This window comes from Leucopleurus acutus (genome assembly GCF_964270905.1).
Source record: "Leucopleurus acutus genome assembly, chromosome: 5".
NCBI classification, from domain to species: Eukaryota; Metazoa; Chordata; class Mammalia; order Artiodactyla; family Delphinidae; genus Leucopleurus; species Leucopleurus acutus.
In genome coordinates, this window is record NC_139147.1 from 107,383,429 (window position 1) to 107,407,280 (window position 23,852).

General features: G+C 39.9%; 2 protein-coding genes across 5 annotated transcripts in view; one reads left to right on the forward strand and one right to left on the reverse strand.

Annotated features, from left to right (window-relative positions):
• VEPH1 (ventricular zone expressed PH domain containing 1) overlaps positions 1 to 23,852 on the forward strand; it is a 215,110-nt gene that overhangs the window by 34,713 nt on the left and 156,545 nt on the right. For all 4 annotated transcript variants that reach the window (XM_082839608.1, XM_082839609.1, XM_082839610.1 and 1 more), the window contains exon 4: positions 5,834 to 6,008. In XM_082839608.1, coding sequence (XP_082695734.1) covers positions 5,834 to 6,008 — 175 coding nt within the window. The remainder of the gene's footprint in view (positions 1 to 5,833; positions 6,009 to 23,852) is intronic.
• PTX3 (pentraxin 3) lies at positions 16,346 to 21,158 on the reverse strand (the record flags this gene model as incomplete). Its single annotated transcript, XM_082839327.1, has 3 exons — positions 16,346 to 16,959; positions 20,177 to 20,581; positions 21,029 to 21,158. 3 exons carry the CDS (start codon positions 21,156 to 21,158, stop codon positions 16,346 to 16,348), a joined length of 1,149 nt encoding a protein of 382 aa, XP_082695453.1.

Sequence of the window (23,852 nt, forward strand, 5' to 3'; positions counted from 1 at the left end):
CTCGTATCAGTGAGAGATTGGCAAGTTATTTCATCTCTCCAAGCCTCTGTTCTGTAAAGTGGGCATAACAATACTTGCTGCTCACGAAGAACAATTTTATTATAAAAGCAATCTCCATTTGTGATCCAGCCACTATCTGGAAGTACCTATTTCAAACCACAGCTTCCTCTGACCAGGGTTCTATATGGAGTTGGCCAATGCTTATTTGTTTGCCTGTAGAAAAATCCTGAAAGAGTAGATACCCCTCTCCCCCTCCACAAAGCACATCACATTCTAGGATCAATCCAAACCTGAAGAGGGTTGAAGAAAATACACATGCACCTCAAGGGGGTTGTAATTACTGACATAACTGATGGGCTAGAATGAAATTCTAGAGAACTGACAGACCAACCATCATGATGTTGAGAGCCAATGCCTGGTTTTCTCCTCAGTACAAGTTATAGTGGTTTCAGCCTCTTCCCCAACCAACCAAATCGCTTAGCAGAGCTAATGCCAAGTAAGCTCTGGCTTTTATCTCTTCCTCCACATCTTCTCACACTGTTGATGATCATTTGAAGAGGGAGATAGCCAAAGCAGGGAGGAGGGAAGAATGAAATAGCCACCAAATTCACTGTGGGAAAATGCGAAAGTATCTGTTTTTCCTTCTTTATAGAAGGACCCCCCACTATCCATTCACCTTGATTCCACGCTTCAGTTTTCTTATTTCCTCTTCCCCAGTTAATGCTGCATGAAGATTCAAAATCTGTCCCTGGCTGGCATGCAAAATGCCTTAGGCAATGTTGAGAGCATTTCCTTTTCAGCTCTCAGAGGCAGGACTGGTCATGTTCATCTAGAAGTTTATTCAATAGGCAATCCCAGCTCTACCATTTACTGGCAGGGTGATCTTGGGCATTTCATCTTTCTGTGCCCTAATTTCCTCATCTATAAAATGAAGGTAAGAGTAGCTGCCTCATGAGTTTGTTGTGAGGATTAGATGGATAGACATTAAAAAATAGACATAAAATATTTAAGACACAGGAAGTGCTGTATGAGGATTAGCTCTGGTTGGTATTGTCATCATTATCATCTGCAGGAAACTCTAAAATAGCATCAACACTTTGTCATTTAATTATTTATTTTAGCCATCGTTCATTGCCTGTCTCCCCCTGGCCAAAATAGAAGCTTAGTTTTATTCACTGATATGGTCCCATCACCTAGAACAGTGAATGGCACATAGTAGGTGCTCAAGATAATATTTACTGAATGAATTAATTAATGGACAAATGAACACATGAGTAGCTCAGGAGACCTGACTGCCCTCTGGCTTTTGTATTAGCCGTGCTTCACCCCAGAGTGGGCTCCAGTACCATTTCCTCACATAAGACAGGGGCATGAAATGGGAGGAGATTGGGACACCCCCCTACCCCCCAGGTTCCTGAGACCCACTCCCTTATTGCCTGTCAGAAAATACACTGGGAAAACTTAAGTGGATGCCATTTAGATTTTATATATAGCCATGCTTCTAAGAACCAAGCATTTTATATATAAATCCAAAATTTGATTTATCTGATCCATGATGGGGATGAAAAACAATAAAATAACCATTTTAATATATGGTATTTAATATTTCTTGAGATTACTCTTTTACGGCTCTTAGTTGAATTCAAGGCCTGAGACCAAAGAGCTTTTTAGTTGCTATCACCTCAGATATCTATCTCTTTTACTTAGCTTTATTCTTTTCAATTATAAAACACTGGGAAACCTTCCCAAAGTGCATTTTCCAAAGGAAAATCTCCACCAACAGCTCAAATTGGTGCTAATCTAGTCAAGAAATAGAATTCTTGGCATCTGTAGAACAAAGCCCTCTTGTTTTGCTTCTACTGCTAGATATAACTGTCCCTATGAGCAAGTCTTTATTGCTACCTTGTACTTCACTGAACTGTTCCCTGAGTACTGAGTATTGAATTGTGCGTAAGAAGATACACATGCCATCATGCTCACATCTGCATGGAGGGGCAAGATGTAGCATAAGCTCTGGCATTAACAGTTGCTGTTAAAGTGGTTTATTTGTACGAGCAATCACAGGGGCTTTGTCTGCGTGTATACCATTAGCATTCCTGGGATCCAGATAATCATAGAGATAAAATAATTTCAGGGGCCTGAGATCTACTGCATTAGCAAATCCTTTTGCTTCACCTGAGAGCAAAGCTCAGCCATTGGAAGGAGGTCCATAGGACCCATGTTTGCCCAGCCTCACCTTGGCCTACCAACCCCTCACTCATATCCTGTTGCTGTCACTAGTGCCCATGGTCTCTGGAAACACTAGGAACTGTCTAGATGCTGTTTAGAGATTGAGAGCCTTTGGTGGCAATTACTTGGTGTTTATATGAACTGTTTGCTCTTTGCTTAATGTTTCACTTCTCTTCTCATTTGAGAGATTTCCAGATGACATATGTGGGAGGAAAACAGAAAAATTGAGTGCGTTATAGTTTTGTTTTGTTTTTTAATAATGATATTATACATTAAAAATTTTTTTAATAATTTTCACGTGGAACCACACTTCAAAGACTTCAATAGCTGCCCACTGTTTTTCCCTAAGACATCTAGAATTGTTGTAAAAAACATATGACCAAATTGGTTAAGACAGCCTGTTCTTTCATTGTTGCTGGCAAACGTTAGCTCATTCCCAAGGTTTAAAAACATTAGTTGCTGTTAATATGATTTTCACTGATCTTTTACTATGCCTGTCAGTGTTCACAATTAGTAGGAAACACTTGAGTTGTACTTCCAATGCCACCATCGTGGTTTCTCAAAACGTTACAGGTAAATATGCTTAGAGACATTTTCCTCCAATGGAAGGCATATACTTCTCTAGCTGCAAGTTGTTTTGGCTAAAGACAGAAAAGATAAAGTAACTGGGGCATGATATTCTTTGTTGGAAAGCTCTAAGAAGAATTGTGTGATTGTGTTCCACTCTCAAAACTACAGCTTTGGCAGCCATGACAGGGACAAAGATATGTCATGTAAAAGGTAAACTAGCAAAAATCTACACACTATGGAGAGATTGGGGCAACCCAAGAAAATTGATAGATGAGACTGAAGCGTTTGGGAAATACTCTGTTCAAATTGGGGTATAACTTAAATGTAACCTTAAGGGAGCGGGCATAGAATAAGATTATAACAGAGAAAATCGACAAATCATTCGGGCTTCCTAAACACCACATGTCTGAAGTGCATGTCAACAAAAAGAGGATGCTCAGTATGGGGTCATTATTTTGACACATTTCCTCAGCACTGTCTGGGGGTGGTGAAGGGTGGGTAGAGACTTACTCTGATGGAGAGGAGAGTTCCAATCACCAGACATGGGGATTTGGCTGTAGGGCAGGACCGTTAGGTTTCACCATGGCCTAGATGAAATAGCCCTCAAGATATTCCTTTGCTCTGATCTGCTCTTGTGCCCATGAGTGAACATTCTGGTTAGTAATCTGGCTCCTGATTTCCTAATGGTGTGAAAGGGTCTGACCTGAAAAGACTGTCACTGTGAGAGAGTAAATTGGCATACCTGATCATGCACCAGCCTTTTGGAAATCCCTCGGTGTGAGTTTCCCTCAGTGGATGCAAACAGTTCTGTAAGGCCTGGCCAAGTACACAGGCAGACTGCTAATGTTGAAGGGTGGGGAGCAGCCAGCCTCCCAGGGATGCCTGACAGCTCATCACTCCAATAATGGCCCAGTCTAATCAGGCACAGTTAAATTACCAGGAGGGGAGACACTCTAGATAAAGCCTGATCTGAGAGAAGTCTGGCTGCAGGCCCTGGTTCTGATAGTTAGATGGTGTTAGGAACTCTAAGAAAGATAAGACAGAGACTTACTGAGTGGAACTGATACATAAACACATGATTCGTCACCAAGGAATAGGGTCAGAGCTTTCATCATGGCTGACTTCATGGTGAGACATCAACTTAGGTTGTTGAATACCTATTTTCTCTGCTCAGGAGTCAGACTGATCCTTGAATCTGAAACATGGGTGGAACTACAGGAATGGATTATGGATTTATCAGGTCTATTTTTGTTTCTAGGGACTGGGAAGAAAAAAGTTTAAGCATAAGAGACTTAATTGGCTCACTTAGAAAAATTTAGGGATAGAACTGGCCTCAGGCACAGCCTAATACATGGGGCTCAAATGATGCCACCAGGTTTCTCTTAACTTGTCTCAGATAGATCCATGTTGCCTTGAATCTCATACAGATTCTCTCCTACTGAGGTCACAAAATGACAGCTACTCTTGATCTTCCATTCTCAGCATTTTGAATACGACAGAAGAGAGAGAGTCTCTTTCACAGAGCCCTTGAATGGCTCCTGCATTATAATTGGGTAACTTGCCCATCCCTGAACTTATCATTTGGAAATGTGATTCTCTGGTTGGTCAGCATCTGAGTCATTTGACGGGCCGTGAAGCTAAGGGTGTAAATGCCTTCATTAGAAGTACCTGGGAGGTGGCCGTGGAAGTCCTATTTGCTAAGGAGTGTGTAACAACTCACCTGCCCAATCAACTAGCCCTGAAAATGGATGGCACTGGAGGCCATTGCTGGCAGATGGTGACCCAAGCAAGAAGGTGGGAGCGAGCAGGCCCTTTCCCAACCCCATCACCTGCCCTTCCTTCTTCCCACCACATTGTGTTCCCAATCATAACTACCACCATAGATTTGTATTTTCTTCATTAGTTATTCAACTTGACAAATGTTTATTGAACACCTGCCATAAACCTAGAATTGTGGGAGGTATTAGAGGGGATAATCTATGGGTAGAAAGATAGAAGCATTTTTCACATGAACAGTCAGAGAAAAACAACCACTTTTTATTTCTAATGTAGTAATGTAAAGTTGAACAAATTGTGCACTGTGCTTTATAGTTAGTCTAAGGGGTGGGGTTGATGGTTAGAATGGTTAATGGTAGGGAAGACATATCATTCACTTGTAAGAAAACAATTTGTATTTTCCAAATAGTATTCCCTAATTAGGTAAATGAATGCTGATGGCACTATTGTGTATGTAAGGATATTGATGTTCAGTCACAAAGTACATCAAAAAGAGAATTATTTCAGGATCCAGAATTCCTTTAGTTTTTAGCCTTACGTTCATTCATCTTTTTCCTTCCGAATCTCAGTCGAAACTTTAGTTTTTAACATACAGTCAGGAAGCAACTGATTCAGCATTCCATAGGTTTTTTTTCTCAAGTATAAATCTAAGTTATTCCTCTCATCAGTGACTCCTGATCACCCTAAAGATCAATTCCAAACTCCTTAGCATGGTGCCAGACCTTTCATAATCAAGCCTGTTTACCTCTCCAGTCCCCTCTCTCATCTCCTACCCCAGTTTTCCCATGTGTACCCCACATCATCCATACTGAACTATTTACAGTTCCTCAGATGCACAAGTTCTCTCACCTCTCTGCTTTCACACACGCTTTTCCATTTGTCCACTCCTTTCCTAGCTATCTCCCAGCCATTTCCTCTTCATCCACCAGGTCTCAGGGAAGACATCACCTCCTCCAGGAAGTCTTCCTTGACACCCCCTTCAGACTGGATTAAGCGCTCCTTTTTTGCTCCTTTATCCCCCTGCACATTCCTTATCATGGCCCTCATTAGCCTATGCTATTAAGCGCCAGTTTGCCTCGAAGTCTCCCTAACAAGAACAAGAGTTCCCAGAGTTCCCAAATACAAGGAAAATAAGGCGGGCCCTGTGTTTTCACAGCTGCACTCTGAGAGCTTAGCTCAATAAATATTTTTCGGATGAATGAATAAATGAATAAAGAATGAACCACTTATTATTTGTTGATTTCTTATATTTCCTCAGAATTACAACCGGCCCCCTGTGATGGCATTAGCCATCCCCATTGCAGTGAAATTCCTCCACAGAGGCAACAAGGAACTGTGCAGGAATATGTCCAACTACCTGTCCCTGGCTGCAATTACCAAGGCAGACCTCCTGGCCGATCACACAGAGGTTATAGTAAAGAGCATACTCCAAGGTATGGTGCAACGGCTGAGCTTGGGGATGTGTTTTAACAATCATTTTAAAGTATTTTCATGAAGCAGTTATGGTTTGTGGAAAGTAAGACTTTGAGTATTGAGAGGTACGTTAGATTCTCTGCTTTGCCACTAGGTGGCTGGGGAACATGGATAAGGTTACTTGAGCTGGCTGAGTCGGGGTCTCTTCACCAGGCAGATGAATTCTTTGGACCCATTAGATGAGTCGCACGCTTCCTTTCAACTCTTCGTGTCTCATTTGGAGAACTGTGTTTTCCGTGCTTCTGGTAATCTTGTCCAACTACCAACTGTGCAGAACCTGTCTGTACTAAGTGGAATGTGTCCCACTGCTGTCGGTGGCAGATGGAAAAGCTCTTCATCCTTTGTTTTCCAAAAGCACAAAATGCTAGATAAAATACACCAGAGAATGTGTAAAGACCTCTTAAATGTGAACACGATTTGGGACTGATTTATAATTGTGTTAAATACTACCATAAAGTATCAAATGAGGACATCTCTGTTAATGTTTTCATATTTGTATGAAAGATCAAGTTAGTGCAGTCAGAATATTCTCTTTTCTTGTATTGTTTTCCTTTGGTTTTAGATCTATCAGAAACCTTTTTTTGTTTGTTTGTTTTTGGTTTGGGATCAAAGAGCAATATATGGTATTATTTGATAGGTACCCAAATATCCCCAGCCCTCATTAATATAAATGTCTGAGGTCCATGAGTATCTTGGCCCACATTTGACTGCCACAGGCCCACATACTCAAATGGAGCATCAGCCTTCTGGAAAGTGCTCCCAGACCAAGTATTTCTGAAAGGCCCCAGTATTCTCTTCTTGCCACAGCATAGTGTGATGATGCCCATCTCTACCACTCTGAGCCCAGCAAACTCTGTGGACTGCTACCATGGAGGCCCCAGGAATGGACTTGCCCCACACTGTCCTGCCCGGGATGGCAGCCTCTGTCCCTTTGTGCTGTTACCCCTGAAGTTTCAGAAGCCACCAGTCCTCAGTCCACTGTGGTAGGATGGGGAAGAGAACCTGTCTTTCCCCTTCGTGTTAGACTTTGGTAGACAGCCAGAGCAAGGTTGCTTGGCTCCCAGTGTCAAAGTATGGTACTGAGTTCGCAGTAGAATATGTTGTTCCATTTTATCTGAAACTCTCTCTTTCTTCCCTGGGCTCAACTATCCACCCAAGAGTCAGGCTAGTAACAAATTAGTCCACCAGTTCTCAAAATTTCTACAGCCCACCAAGGACCAAGATTTTGTTCACCATACCAGACATTCCCAAGAAGAGCTCTTAGTACCCGCCCCCAACCCTGGACATCTGACCAGCCACCCCAGTGGTCTGCCAGATGCCCAGTTTGTCTGAACCCCAACCATGACAGTGGGGTTTGGCTACAGGACTGAACTGCTAATTTCTCTTTATGCATGATCTAAATTTGCTAAAAGTCCAGGAAAACAATTCTGCTTTTTTCACCACCTTGACTACATATTTGGTACAGATTTTATAGAAATTACAAACACACACGCCACACATTTTAAATCCATGATAGTTAGACTTGCAAGTAACTGATTTATGAGGGGAAAAAATGGAATTGTCTCTTTGCACCTGCCAAGAACTTAACTCATGTATTTGTTTTGTTTTGTTTTGTTGAAATGCACTTTCAATGACAAAGAAATCTTTTGAAACGCAAAATACGCTTTCTGAATTAACTGCTAGTATTTAAAATAAACAAATGATTTCGTTTATTTGATCTGGCACTATGAAAATCATCATAAAATAAATGAAAATTTAACCTATAAAAGGTTGGGACTAAATATTTCAGGGTCAGATTTTTAGGACTGATGTGTCTGTAAAACTCTGCAATCACTCACATAAGCCTATCAAACTCTGAGTTGCAAAACGGAAGGGATCTTTGTGTCTCTGAGTACTAAGTTTCCTGCTCTGCGAATCTTTGTCATATATCCCCTGCAAAACAGCCTTAGGAGGCATCATTGGGATTTCTTTTTTCTTTACATGTAGTTTTCTCCCCTTTCGATTTTCCTCCTTGATTTATATTATCCTAATCCTTATTCTCCCATTTTTCTACTTCTGCAGAAAATGCTGAAGTGTTAGAGTTATTTGATTTGATCTGTTTTTATTAGACTAGAATTGTAAAATTGTAGAATCTTAGGTTGATTCAGCTCAGTTACCTGGGCAGTGCTTGAATCCCCACAAAATTTTCATCCATTCAGTGATAACAATAATAATTATAATAACAGTAATAACTACAATGGCTAGAATTTATTTCATGCTCTCTTTATGCCAAATGCTGTACTAAGCATTTTATACTGGTTAAATCATTTAATCCCCACAAGAATTCCATGACAGAAGTCCTATTATTATCCCATTTTACCAATTAGTTATAGCTTAAGTAACAGAAACCCAGGTATAAATAGCTTGATGATGATGATGAAGAAGAGGAAGAGAAGGAGAAGAAGGAGGAGGAACTCCTTACTGGCACACATGACTGAAAAATGCATGAATGTATCAGACTTCCCATATGGATTGATTCAGGACTCAAATGTGGTCCCAAAAAGTCATTACTCGGTTCTGCTTCCTGTGGATTGGTTTCACTTTCATGTTTCATGTAATGGGCCTCTCTCATCATGAGATCTCACATGAGCTCACATCATCATGAATACCAGTTAAGAAAAAGAAACTCCATATCCAGTCTTATTGTCCCTGTTTGACCACATGCCCATTTCTGAACCAATCCATCATTGCTGCCGGGAGATACAGTACTTCAACTGGCCGGACTAGGGTCATGAGCCACCCTCAGAGCAGGAGCTGATAGTAAACTCAGCAGAACCATATGGATGAGGAGTAGATAAACTGAAAATCCAGGACTGTAGCCAACAGTGTTGTAATACTGGGTACCAAAAAGTAGCCTTATGTAAATATTTACTTTTATCCCTTCATACTTCTTAAGAGATTCAGTTCATTTCTTTGGCATGCCAAGATCTCACTGATAATGATCCTCCATTTCAATATATCTCCAATTCTTCCAAGGTTCTTGTCATCTGTAAATTTTATGAACAGAATCACTCTATCTTCATTTTAAAACGGTAATGAAAAGGTAGACCCAATGGGGCCAGGCAAGCCTTGTGGTGTACCAGTGGCAACTAACCCCTTACCCTTGGTTGGTGTTATTCCATTGATCATATTTTTTCAATTGTGTTATATACATGTCTATCCCTAATTCCAAACCAAATGCGTCCTTTAAGCTTAAATCAATCATGAGAGAATGTCAAATGGGGTTAAATATTTATCCCTGAAGGCTAGTTCCAAGCCAATGTTTTACTACTTCCCATTATTAATGATTGTATATGAGTAATACTATTTACTTTTACATTAAATGTAAATATGAATTCATTTATTCAAATTGCTTAGACTCCATTTGTCTGTTTTGTGTTCTTTGAATTCTCCCAGTGAGAAGGAAATTCTGAAAGTCCTTCTTTTTGGAGAAAGGATTAAAGGCACGAGCAGAATGTTGTCTTGATTTGTATTAATACTTGAACGCTAAGGAGATAGAGAACCTGAATGTCCCTATATCTAATAAGACAATTCTGTCAGTATTTTTAAATCAACCCACCAAAAAAAAAAAAAAAAAAAGCCTGTCACATTTAGTATTATATGCAAATTAGAACAAATATGCAAGGAGTAATTACAGTCTTATCTAAACTTTTTCATATAATTAAAAAAGAAGATAGGGAGGGTAGGAGGGAGATGCAAGAGGGAGGAGATATGGAGGTATATATATGTATAACTGTATATATGCTATATATATATATATGCTATATATATGTATATATATGCTATATATATATATAACTGTATATGCTATATATATGTATATATATGTATAACTGATTCACCTTGTTATAAAGCAGAAACTAACACATCATTGTAAAGCAGTTATACTCCAATAAAGATGAAAAAACAAAGCATTATGGGAATGTAAGGGCACAGATTTTTGTATAACAATATTAATGAAACTACAAAACAGAACCTAAAATACTGCTTTAATGAGTACGTGCACAGTATCTTGCAGGTGAATCACAGTACAGTTTCCCTTTTATTCTGCTTGCTTGGTAGTTTACACATGTTATTATATATGCCTGCCTGCACTTAGCTGTGTTGACAACAAATTAATGTGGTAATTTAAAAAAAAAAGTACATTCTCCAGCTAATTCTATAAGGCTGGTATAGCCATGATATCAATACCAAAGGACAATATAAGAAAGGAAAATATAGACCCATCCTAATTATAAACAGAGATGCACAAATCACAAAAATTTTAGCAAAGTGATTCTAGCAATGCATAAAGAATATAATAGTTAACATTCGTTGAGTTCTTGCTCTGTACCAGGTACTAGTCCTTTAACTCATATAATTCTCCTAATAACTTATGAGGGAGGAACTATTGTTATCCTCTTTTTTATAAAAGTTATCCCAGGAATTCAAGGATGACAATATTCAAGATGTAATTCTCCACGGTGAAAGACTAAAAGGGAAAAAAGTCATTTGATCAGTAAAAGCATCTCATAAAATTCTGTATCCATTCATGAAAAAAAATAGAGAATGCAATCTAGGAATTTTGGAGAACTTCCTGAAACATTAAGAGGATATAATATATATATATGTATATAACTAAGATATATATATATATATCCTTTCCTTTTGTAAAATTCAAAGTCTGTTCATGATTAAAAAAAAAAAAACCTCTCAGCAAACTAGCAATAGAGGGAACATCCTTAATCTAATAAAGGATATCTGCAAAAACCTACATCTAAAATCATACTTACCGAGGAAATGTTGAATGCTTTCCCATTGAATTAAAAAGATAAGACAAGGATGTCCCTTGGGTAATTAATTTGTTTTCTGCTTAAATCATATCAGGGCAATTTAATATTTTGTAACATCAGAACCTTTTCAGAGTGGGAGATATGTTTTTCAGTTGTCCTGAATAATTCTTCAAACTTGTTCTTTGCTATGTGAAAATGCTTTGTTAAACCTGTCCAGTACTGGAATATAAAAGCACAACCAATGCTTAGTGCAGCATGAGTTAGCATATCTTTCACCTAGGAAGTTGACAATATTATTGGTGATCCCTAAAATGAGGGTATCACCAACTGTAAGGGATTATTTGAGAGCCTATAGGGAAATCCTTTCCAAATTTTTATTTGGAACTCTGATGCAATGCACACCACTACTATCAAAACTAAAAACAGTGACGTCCTTTCATCTGCATTTCTGAATCAGTGATCATAATAAGGAAATATTCCTCTCTGTCAATATGCCTTTTACACGGTCCTCTGGCACAAATCACAAGATGACCTCAAATGATTTGAAACTTAAGTAGAAAGTCTTTGGAAAGAAATGTAATCTTGTCTCAGCAAGAGTCCAGATTCCTTTCTGACTTCCTGGCAATGGCCTAGAAAAGACTGTCTAGTTAATTATGATAAATTCACCTCATTTCTTTCTCAATGTGAGACAAAGTTCAAACCACTGATTGGTGAGCTGTCTCAGAGAAATCGAGATAGGAAATTGACCCCCCGTTTATTGTGGCAGTGATAATATGTACCAAATCGTGTGGATGTGAGGCTTAAATAGATAAAGCAGCTATACTTTGCACAGTGCCGGGCCCACAGTTCATCAGCGGTTACCATGATTCTTCTTTTTATCACCATCATCATAATCATCATCATCGTTATTGTCATCACTGAGTGTCTGCTTTATACCAAGCCCATATTAAAATATGAAAGGCAGAATCACATCCATTTGTATAGTTTTGTAATTTCTGGGGAGATACTTAGCCATTAAAAATTCATGATACAGTTATTCTTCAAGGAAAAGGTTTTAAGTTCACCATATTACAGGCTGTTGAGAAAGAATTTACTAATCAAATATTCTAGAAAACAGGCTACCAAAGTAGTCTCATTAAGAATATTCAACCTGAATATTAATAGATATAGGGAAATATTAAATATAATGTTATAGAAGTCAATACAAATGTGCAACAAGAAATAGAGACACATCTTAAATCAGAAAAGAATCTCTTCTGAATCGTTAACCAAGTCTTGGATCTGATGCACGCCAGAGTTTGCACCTTCCTGACTTCACCAGCAGATGTTGCTGTGAAGTAGAATAAGGCCTGCACAGTTATAAGCATCCATGGGCCGAACTCTGAGAATAACTTACTCACAATGGAAGGGAATCTTTATATTTATTTGTTTGTATTTTTGTTTGCTTATTTTTTATTTAATCCACTGGGAACAAGTTGAAAAACATTTTTCTGATAACTATTTCATTTCAAAAATTATTTTAGGGTTTATAAAGCATTTTTAGATACATTATCTCTTGTTGTATCATTTTCATAATGCCCCTTCAGCAAGGTAGGTAAGTCCTGTTATCCCCAGTTTTTTGGCTAATTTGAGATTCATAAAGATTAGTTAGCAGGCCTGACATTTTATAGTTAGTGGGTAATGGTGCTAGGATTTGAATGTTGTGTTTTTGACCCCAAGCCCAGCAAGCTTTCTTCTATACTCCAGATTTATAAAACCAAATGCAAGGGTCAGCAATCTGAGTTTTCAAGTTCACTGAATCCAGGAATATATAAGTGAACACATACAATTACTTTGACCAAGATTTTTAACTTTTTGAGTGCCCTCCCTTCCTTCCTTCCTTCCTTCCTTCCTTCTTTCCTCCCTTCCTTCCTCCCTCCCTCCCTCCCTCCCTCCCTCCCTCCCTCCCTTCCTTCCTTTTCTGTCTTTTTATTTTTGGCTGTGGTGTGTCTTTATTGCTGCACGTGCGCTTTCTCTAGTTGCGTCAAGTGGGGGCTACTCTTCGTTGCGGTGCGCAGGCTTCTCATTGCAGTGGCTTCTCTTGTTGCGGAGCACGGGCTGTAGGCGCGGGCTTCAGCAGTTGTGGCACCCGGGCTTCAGAAGTTGTGGCGCATGGGCTTAGTTGCTCCGCGGCATATGGGATCTTCCCGGACCAGGGCTCAAACCCATGTCCCCTGCATTGACAGGTGGATTCTTAACCACTGAACCACCAGGGAAGTCTTTGAGTGCTATTTCTTAGTGGCTAAAATACAGTTCTGGAAACATTTGGCCTTAGTAAGCTTCTCAAAGAAGAGCTTTCTAATATAAAATTTAAGAAGAGATGAAATAAAAATCAATTATAGTTTCTTCTTTGTTTTCAAATCTGTTTATTAAAGTGAAGTTAGTTGAGTAATTGCAAATACCTAGCTCTAATATTCTATAATATATACTTAATAGTCAACTGTTCTGGATGTTTTTAAAGGAATTAATACTTAATTAAAAGCCAACTCACATTGCAATAGACAAGGAAAATATATCAGCTCTATCTTGTTCAGATACTCTCTCTGCAAAAAAGTTGCTCTACTTACATACATATGTAGGTACTAGAGTGACAAAGTGTCACAGTTTGCCTAGGACTGAAGGATTTCCTGGAACAGGGGACTATCAGTACTAAAGCTGGGTTGGTCCTAGGCAAACCAGGACAGTTTGTCACTCTAGCACACATACATAATATTTTATATTTTGTACATGTAATGTATTATATATTAGTTATACATGTATTTTTTCCTCTGAATAACTTGAGCCATCTTGCACAGTTCTTTTACTGTGCTATAATATGATGATGCCCTCAGTAACCATCCTGGTGAGTGAAACTCTTTGCCAATGTGCTAGACTAAGCCAGCACGCTGATATTTCTCTTTAGATTATTTTATCACTATTTTACCCATTTCTTCCTCCTTTTGCTGACACTGTGTATTCTAAAACTCATTAAATGCTATTAGTCAGATAGCCCGCTTCCTGAGACTGTAAAGTGTATTTTGTACATATAGTCTGAGTATTTTGAGGGAATAAAGTGCTTGGTCTTTTTTATTAAAAAGAAAAATTGCTCCACGGGATCAGGATTAGATTAAGTGGTCAACCAATAGTGGATTGAAGAAAAGATAAAGGTGTATTTTGTTGTTGTTGTTGTGTAAAAGAAGTGCAGGGACAGGCAGCCTAGGGCTGGCAAGACAGCTTCATAATATTAAAGGCCCAAGCTTATTCTATATTGTTATGCTAAATCTCTTGATCTAAGAGATGGTTGCTGAAATTCCAGCCGTGATTAACATATTCCCATCAGTCAGAAGGAGGAAGGGAAAGGGAATCACATTCGTTATTTCACCATCAGCCAGAACATAGTCATTTGGCCACATCTAGCTGCAATTGATGCTGGAAAATAGAGACTTTACTCCGAGTGGCCATACATACCATTAAAACCAGAATTCTCTTACTTAGGAAAAGAGGGAAAATCGATGTCAGGGAACAATTAGAAGTCCCTAGAACACTTATCCAGATTTACTGCTGTAGCAGAGGTAATTTCTACTTTAGTAACTCAAGGGTTACTTTCTTTTTTTCAGTTTGTTTCTTCTCTGCCTTCAACATGTAATTCCTGTTAAAAATTAAAAGTTCCCTTACATTTAACTCTATCAGCATATGAATTTGCATATCTCTTGGCCAGCATCATCTTGGGTCTCTTGAACAGATGTAATTCATGCTGAAATGTGAAAAGGAATTGAAAGCATGCCTAACTCTCTGCTGAAGGTTCGGTCAAGTATTTCCTCCTTCAGCTCAGCATTCAGAGTCATAGACAGTGGCTAAACAGGGACTGTAACCTTGAATTATGTAATCTCCGAGTGTCTGAGACTGACCTGTGACCTCAAAACTGGGAAGGATTTTCTTTGAGACACTTCACCCTGGCTTTGTGGGTCTCACGAGTAGGGTGAAGCTGTATTGATACCATGAGTATATCTTCAAAGATTCCTAGATTTATAGAATTTCACTGGACACTAAGAGTTTAACCCCCTCCTTTTACTGAGAAGTTCCAGAGGAGTTAAATAACTTGTCTAAAGACCAGGCTAGTTAGTTACAAAATGTGGTTTGACAATTACTCCTGGCTCCCTTCTCCACACCTCATGAACAGGAGATGACCTGTGGTTGTTCAGGTCCTACCTTTAGGCGGACACATCATCACTGTGGTTCTACCACATTTCCTACTGATGTTCACATGTGGCTTTGTGGTTCTTCTGTCAACCCTTGCTTGCGTCGCCTCTACAGGAAGAGAACATTAGTGTGGTAGAGAGTTATCTCCCCATCTACAGGTTGAAGGGACTTGACTGTTCTCTCCTTTATGCGTAAGAGAATGGGATGTGTATTAAGGGCAGAAGTCATTGTTTCTTTTCCAGATTTTTAGATCTCCCCAATAACAGTCCTAAACCATCTCTTGCAGGTATCATGTGAATCTGAGGAACTCTGAATATAATTCATATTTTTTCCCCTGTATACATGGGACAGAAAGTTGTATATGCTCAGAGCATCATCAGATTGGAAGGAATCATTATTTCTTCAATTCCTTGATTTCTCAGTTGAGGAAACTAAAACCCAGAGAGATGAATTGACTTAGCCAAGATCATATTTCTTGCCTATGATTTATAGGAAGCCAATGCTTAAAACAACTCTATAGTTTGTTTCTAACGATAGTAACTATTACTATTTACATAACAGATTAGTATCTGAAAACTAATTGCCTGCTTTAGATTAAAAAAAAGTGTGGATTTGCTCCCAAACATTTTAAATTTATAATTAGATGACATGGACTCATTTTTATAAAATATTTTATTTACAGAAGAGATTTACAAAAATAGTCTCAATAAAATTAATACAAAACCATTTTACAATATAACTTATATAACTATCTCCTCAAAAAATGACATTTGATTATAACACACACTACATTTGTATTTGTTAAGTCACATGGTAGTATAAATATGTTCTGTCATCATTTTTTCATAATAAGGTATGTACCAAATACAATGAACAGTGGACAACAAATGTTATTTTATTATTCTTCCAATGTAAAATTCATCTCTGGCCAAAACAAAATTAGCCAAAGAAAAGTAAAACAATTGTCCTTCTGTTCAACCATACAGTCTTTTTTCATTATTTGAGAGTTTATCTGACAAAGACACAGCATTAATCTGAAAGCACATGGCATAAAGTCTAGTAACAATATCCCCAAAAGCCTTCTCCAATGTCTCCCCTTCGACTATTTATTCAGTATTTTGCCAAGATAAATAAAGATTGATCTCAACTCTCTCCTTCATTAGTCTCAAGTGTTCTTAATAATGCATTCAGGTTTTTAGACCTTCCCAAGTGGCATATGCTTAAAATGTGAGTTTCTTTCTTTGGCTTTAAGTAGAGTTTCACCACACTTAAGAAACGTACTGCGCTCCTCCGTGGGGCTGAATCTCCGTGACTGCCCACCCAACCACATTGCCCCGGATGTGACAGGACTCTGCTCCTCCGGTCTTTCTTATGTCTTCATTGCTGAGAACATGATCCCAGATGTTGAAGCCCGTGAGTCTGCCAGAAAAGGCTAATGTCTCATCAAAGCCACCACCCACACAGCAGCCGTTCTTTTCTTGGCCAACCTGCAGGATTCCTCCTTCGGGAACAAGGTGACCCGTGGCCATGTCTACAGTGGCGGCCACCAGGTCACCATTTACCCACAAGGCCACGTGCCCTTTCTCTGAATTCCAGGTGCTGCACAGATGGGTCCACGTTCCCAGGGAAATCACAGTATCGGTGACCAGTCTGTTTTCCTCTCCACCCACCACAAGCACGATGGACTGATAGCTGAGGTACAGCTGGATCTCATACGGATTCCTCTTTGTGCCATAGGAAAACAGGACAGTTTTGTTTAACACATCTGTGGCTTTGACCCAAATGCAGGCACTGAAAGCCTCAAGTTTCATTGGTGTTGCTGGATGCACACTTGCAAAAATCTTCTTGGAACGCATGGGGAATAAAATCGCTGTTTCACAACCTAGAGTAGCAAGGGAGTAAGAATATGAAAGAAAATACAAATTCATTCCGAAATGATTCTGGCAGTTAGGCATTTTAGGATGGGCCTTTTAATGACTACGGTTAAAAACTATATGCAGCAATATGTTATGACTTGAGGGACCCAAGTATAAAATCTCTATAAAGGAAAGAAAACAGGAATAAGGAAAATCAACTGTCTCATTCAGAAGCATGTAAATGGAACAGAAGGCATACAGAGAAATGGTAAAATTGGGTTTGAACTTGGGCACTCTGGCAGCAGGAGCCACACCCTTAACCAGCACACTGCATTGCCTCTTAGTGGTAGAAGAAGCCCTGGATTTGGCTAAAAGAGCTGGAATTCAGTTTGTTTTACTACTAGTAAGCTGTGTTGCTTTCGATGAGCCCCACAATCTCTCCAGGCTTTATAGTTATCTGTCAAAGGCTCTTCCATTCTCCTTGTAATATTCTGCAAGTCCGTAAAGAACAAGCATGTAGCAGTCGAGAAGAGCTCTGTGGACCAAAGATATGCTTAAAAATTCTTACTCTGTCCACATGCTTATAAATGCTATGTAAGCCGTAACAGAAAACCTTTAAGGAAGAGTGAATTCTTCCGAGGGGTCGGATAGAGTATATATTTCTGCTAATACGCACTTAGAAGGAGACTTTCAAACTTGGGGGTTGGGAGCTTAGTAAATTCCCACCTCTGTCCATCTCCAGGTCACATGGCCAAGTCAGGGAGCTGCAGCTGCTGAAGTGAAGACCTTTTAGGTGTCTCTAGGAAATAATGTGCTAAAGCCTTTAACAAGTGAGCTCTGCCTTGTGCTAACCTCATATATGCATAAAAGACCATATAAAGAAAGAATTTTAAAAAATCTAAAGTAGGGCTAGGTATTCAGTTTATAACAACCTAAAGAAGATTTACCATAAGATACCTTTAAAAAGCAAACTCTCAGAGCTTTTAAAGACTAACTGGTGAATAGAACTTACAGGAACCAAATATCCACGCAAAGTGTGGTAAACTAAGCTAACTGCCTACAAGTGGCTGAAGGCTAGGCTCCATCCTGAAAAAATTAAGCAGATGGACCTTATCCTTTAGAAATAGTCAGAGAAGATAATGAGGTTCAGAAAATCCTAGAAAAATAACTATCATACTAAAGCTCAAAATTGGTCCTGTCATACTTTGGTATTAACTTTTTCACTGAATAATTTGAATTTCTGAAGATTTTTTTAAATTAATTTTTAATGAGGTGTTGATTCTTTTTTCAGATGAAATTGGTAGGTACATGCTTTTCTAGCTATGTTATTTAAATCAATCAAAGATCATGGAACAAAAGATCACCATATGCATGGGCATTTGACATACTCTCTAATGTTTCAGTAGTGTTCAGAGAGGGTGCCAACTACAATCTCATGAACTGATTTCCTGTTTAAATAAGCCCAGGCAGTTAGGATTGCATTCCAAAGCCTTCCTTGATTGCTTCTCAGAGACCCAGCTTCCCCTGTTGGCTGCACTGGTTATGTGAGTTCATGGAGTAGAACTGCATGTTGACAAGTTTTTTTGTGGCTTCTTTTGGGGGCCAGTGATTGAGGCTCTTGATATGTCTTTAAAATGTCAGAAACTCTCTCATGAAATGGCTTTTAACTAATAGGTTTTTCTGATTATATTATCAAAGACCAAACAGAATTAAAACCAGGTTCTTAAGAGGCTGACAACAGAATGATTAGGAATCCCTTAGGAGCCAAGCTGGCAGGAAACCAAGAGAGAAGAAATCAAAGCATGTGGGTAAAAGTATTAGTAGAGGATGTATTATAATAAGAAATTAACATTTTGGAATTCAGAAATACATCCCTCTTCTGCTCTAACTAGTATGCAGAGGTGGAAGTGAAACAGCGTAATTCTTCAGTTTTCCTGGTATGTGATATGTACAATGATTTATACATGGTTTGCAAAAGACAAGAAATTTCATCCATTAAAACAGCTAAAGAATTATAATTTGTCTCCTTGTCACTTACATTGAGGATCTGTTGTATATTTGATTTTATGATTTTCCCCCCTCTGAAGCCCTACTTAATATTTTAAAAAATATGTTCTGTACTGATAGTCCTCAGTTATTTAGGAAAGACTCATATTCTGGGATGGTTTCTGCAATTTTAAATGCAACATGCTCTCACACATGCATGATTCTTCTCCTACCCCATCCAATAAGAGTTGCTTTATTGGACATAAAGAAAGGATGGTGCTTTTTGTAATTGTTTTCTGTTCATAAGATGCTCAGGAAAAGTGTAAGTCATATTTTCTTACATAGGACACAGATTTTCTAATGTAACCCACAATTGTTACATCACCATTTCTTAGAAATTTTGACTTACAAAGGAGTGTTACTTGGCTCCAAATCTACTCTTTATTTCCTTGAACTGTCTTTCGAATGTATTATTTTGAGCCCACATGTGTTTGAAAATTCACTTAGTATTAGATGGGACTTCAACAGGTTGCATCTGGTTTGAACTGCCTCTCTCCTGTTTCACCCTGATCCTCCACATCCCTGGGGTGCCACCTGGATACCAGTTGGCTCCTACATCTTACTGTCTCTCTTTGGATCCCTCAGCCCCTGGTTTATTCCAAACCTCACACCCTGGACCTCACTCTGGCGCTCATTTCACAGACCCGAGGGCTGGGGGGACCCCTTGGGAGATCAGATTCAGCCTCAAGTCTTTTGTTTGGAACAGGCAGGGAGGAGGGGCCAGCCCAGGGATTGGAAAACCTTCCTAAAAATTAGGCTGTGCCCTGAAATAGCGCGGGGAACCAGAGCTCCCCTAAAGAGAGAAGCCGGCTAAAATTAGACGAAGTGGAAATCCCTAACGGAGGGAAGCTGACACCGAGAGAGGTCACGGTTATAACCGGCCAATAGAGCTCCTGTAACGCCTGGTCGGATCGGGTGTCAGTGTGGGGCCCCTTGACGTCTATTTCAAGACTGTGATGATTACGTGCACATCTATCCTCTGGATTCCTCGGGACTGGAGACTACTTTTGAAAGCAATTTTCCCGCCTTGTATGGTGTGTCTGAGCTCTGTGACCATGCATGGAGAAACAGAAGGGTGTGTGTGTGTGTTTCCTCTCACTAAAGCCTCCCCCAGAGGGTTGGCTGACTCGGCTTCCCGCAACTCGCGCTCCGAGAACGAAGCCGCGTGGGGGTCCCCGCCCGGCCCAGCGTCCTCACCTGCTGGCAGCCAGCGTCCTGCCGCCCAGCCCTGCACAGCGCGGAGGTCGGCCTGCGTCTGCCGCAGCTCCTCGAGCACTGCGCCAAGGGCCCGCCCCGCCTCCTCCTGCGGCTGCAGCGCCCCGGCTTCCTCCAGGCGCGCCAGCCTGCGGCTCGCGTCGCGGCTCGCCTGCAGCAGCTCATCCAGTGCCCGGGCCAGCTTGGCCTCGGCGGGGGCCACCGGCGTGCACAGCCTCGCCAGGCTGCCCGCCAGCCGGCCCAGCTCGGCCCGCAGCTTCTGCAGCTCACCCCGGAGGACGTCGTCGGTGGCCTGCAGCAGCATGCCCTCCCGCATCTGCGAGTTCTCCAGCATGATGAAGAGCTTGTCCCACTCGGAGTTCTCCCGACTGCAGTCGCACGGCGTAGCTAGAGCACGGGACACACGCGTTACCGACCCGCCCAGGCCCTCCTCGGGTGTGCCTTGTAAAATGCCGACCTCCCTCGGTGGTCCCAAGTACTCATCCCCAGTACCCCCCCCCCTTTCCTTTCAGGATACCTGCAAAAAAACAGCATGTAAATATCTCGAGTATGACAGAAACCATGCAAGTTTATATGAAGTTGAACTCTATGAAATTGCCGTTCATGGAGCTCAAAACGAGAATATAGGCGATTTCATACAGTTCGACCCATTATGTATCTCTGACAGAAGTAACTTTTTGAAAACGCTCCCTTTCCTAACGTGCTTTTCTCTTTTGCAAAACAAACTAATTTTTTTGCTTATTTCATTGGCTACAAAATATATGTATAATACTTAGACCCAAAGAGGCGGATATGTAATTAGGGTTAGCAGAGAAACAGTTAAAATGAACTTACGGTCCTCCGTGGGATGGAGTCCATTGTCTATTTCATTGTCCAGATTCACATACATGAGCTCATATTCATCCGAGTTCTCGGCCGACACTGCAGACCAGAGAGCACAAAACAGAATCACAGGGAGATGCATTGCTGAAGAGACAAAGTTCTTCCCACAGACGTCGGGAGGGGACGAGACAAGAGGCTCTCAAGTGAGTGGAGAAGGAGCGGAGGAGAGTGAGAGGCAGGAGCTGAGAGCCCTTAATAAATGCTGGGGAAGGTCTGAATGGGGATGAATGAGTAATGCCAGTGGCACTGCGTTCACGGGAGTTCCCCTGAATTGGGGGGGGAGGGGTGGGGGGGAGGGCGAAGGAGACGTGGGGAGTTGCACAATAGTAAACCACAAAGGTTTACACTGCAGTCAGATTAATTGGAAGAGGGTCAGAGGCGAAAGAGGTGGGGAGACTGGGCTAGGACTGTCTCCCCCTGGGGATTAGCTGTTGTAACTTGAATTGGTAGCACTGAAGGATGAGAGGGAGGGGAGGGGTATTAGGGGGAGAAATAATTCAGCAGGCATAGAGGTGTGAAAGCAAGAGCATCATTTCAGCATTTTGTGTGCACTCGCATTGTTTCACCACTGTTATGTATAGAAAACTTTTTTTCACTTTTCTTTGTACACAGTTCTACAGGTCTAAACTGTGAAAGTTACTCTGATTTCAAGATAAACCAACACAGTAAAAATTTGTATGGCTCTAGAAGCCAAATCCATTCCGAGTTATTCCACCTTTAATCCTTCTGGAGTTGCAACTATACTTTTATAAATGGACTTTCTAATGACAAACACAGCAAAACTGGTAAACCTAGAATGAGAAGGAGCTGGGGAAAAGGAATTAACTGATTTTAGGTGTGTTTCTTTTCATAACCTGAAATTATGTGGATATATTATTTCACTAGGCTTAGAGTCAAAGATCATATTTCTAAACTAAATTTAGGGATTCCTGCTTCTGCCAATATATGGAGATCTATATAAGCTGAAAACTCTGGTGAAAAAAAAAACCTAGAAATGTGTTTACATTAGAATAATAATAAGAACTTAAAATGTACAAATAAACTTCCAATAAAGTAAGGGAGATATCCAGAGGCCAAAGAGAGGGAACCAAAAACAGACCAGTAAAGCCCAAGAGCTGATGCTAGGCCCCCTCCCCCGAGGGGAGGTGAAGGGGAGGACATGTTGTCCGTTCTGTGATAACCAAGTGTTAATGGCCATATGGGAACAAGGCTTAGGCCAGGATGAGGAGTTACCTATTGGATTTCAGTTGGTCTCTGCCCTAGCTCAAGAAAGTGAGAAGTAAGCATAGCTCTCTTTGACTGAACTCTACAGGGTCTCTGAGAGTTTGTGACTTTGGGCCTGCCCTCATACATGTTCCAGATTCAAATGTATACTGCCTGACACATATTTATTATTAAAAATAAATTCATAATAAAAATTATTTAAACATATGAGGGAACAATCCACCATAAATTAGAACCAATAGAAACCAAAGGGATTAGACACCCCTCCCTCAAGAATTTCACTTATTTAAAATATCAGCTAGAAACTAGAAAATAAGTGTGTTTAAAGTGATTTAAGATCTACAAGAAGGAATTGGAAACATGAAAAAAGAAAAAGACACTGATTTTTTTAAAGAATCAAATATAACTTCTAGAATTAAAGAAAAGTTAATTGAAATATTTTAAAACTTCAAGGAATGGATTAAATGACAAATTAGGCTGAAGCTGAAGAGAATATTAAGGAACTGGAAGAAAGAGCTAAGAAAGTAATTCTAAAATCCTTTCATTGTTCAAGACAGGAAAATTAATTTTTCTTTGTTAGTTCAAGAATGTTTATCTTTTAAAGGACAGCCACCAAAACCAAAAGGAAATAAAATGTCCAAATAGAAGGAATAGAGTGAATTAAAAAAAAAAAAATGACCTATTCAATAGGAAGCAGTGAAGTAGGGAAGAAAAGCATAGACAGAGCAAGATAAGTAAAAAGCACAATGTAGGGCTTCCCTGGTGGCGCAGTGGTTGAGAGTCCGCCTGCCGATGCAGGGGACACGGGTTCGTGCCCCGGTCCGGGAAGATCCCACATGCCGCGGAGCGGCTGGGCCCGTGAGCCATGGCCGCTGAGCCTGCGCGTCCGGAGCCTGTGCTCCACAACGGGAGAGGCCACAACAGTGAGAGGCCCGCGTACCGCAAAAAAAAAAAAAAAAAAAAAGCACAATGTAACGTAAAAATAAATCCAAATATACCAGTAATCACTATAAATATTAATGAAACAAACTTTCAGTTAAGAGACAAATGTTTGTCAGATAGAAATATTTTTTAAGTCCAGCTATAAGTCACTTACAAGAGTCACACATAAAACATAAGAATCTAGAAATCTCGAAAACAAAAAAATTTTAAAGTGGTGAGAGAATATACCAAACAAGGGCAATTCAAAAAAGCTAGCATAGTTGTATTAATATCAGTCAAAAGTAGACTTTAAAGCAAAGAGAGAAATTAAATTATGATGAAATGCTTTACCAGGAAGATATCTCAGAACTATCTGGTAGTTTCAAAAAAATATGCCAAATATTGACAGACTTATAAGAAGAAATTGACAAATCCATAATCATAAAGACAGATTTTAACGTACTTCTCATAACTGATAGGTTCACTTCTGTCATAACTGATCATTCAAATGCCAAAAAACTGCGAAAGGATGCAGAAATTTAAACTACATAATTTAAATTTTGATATGATGAAATATATGGAACATTGCTCAGAAGGTTTGATAAGCAAGTTCTACCAAGCAAGGAACATG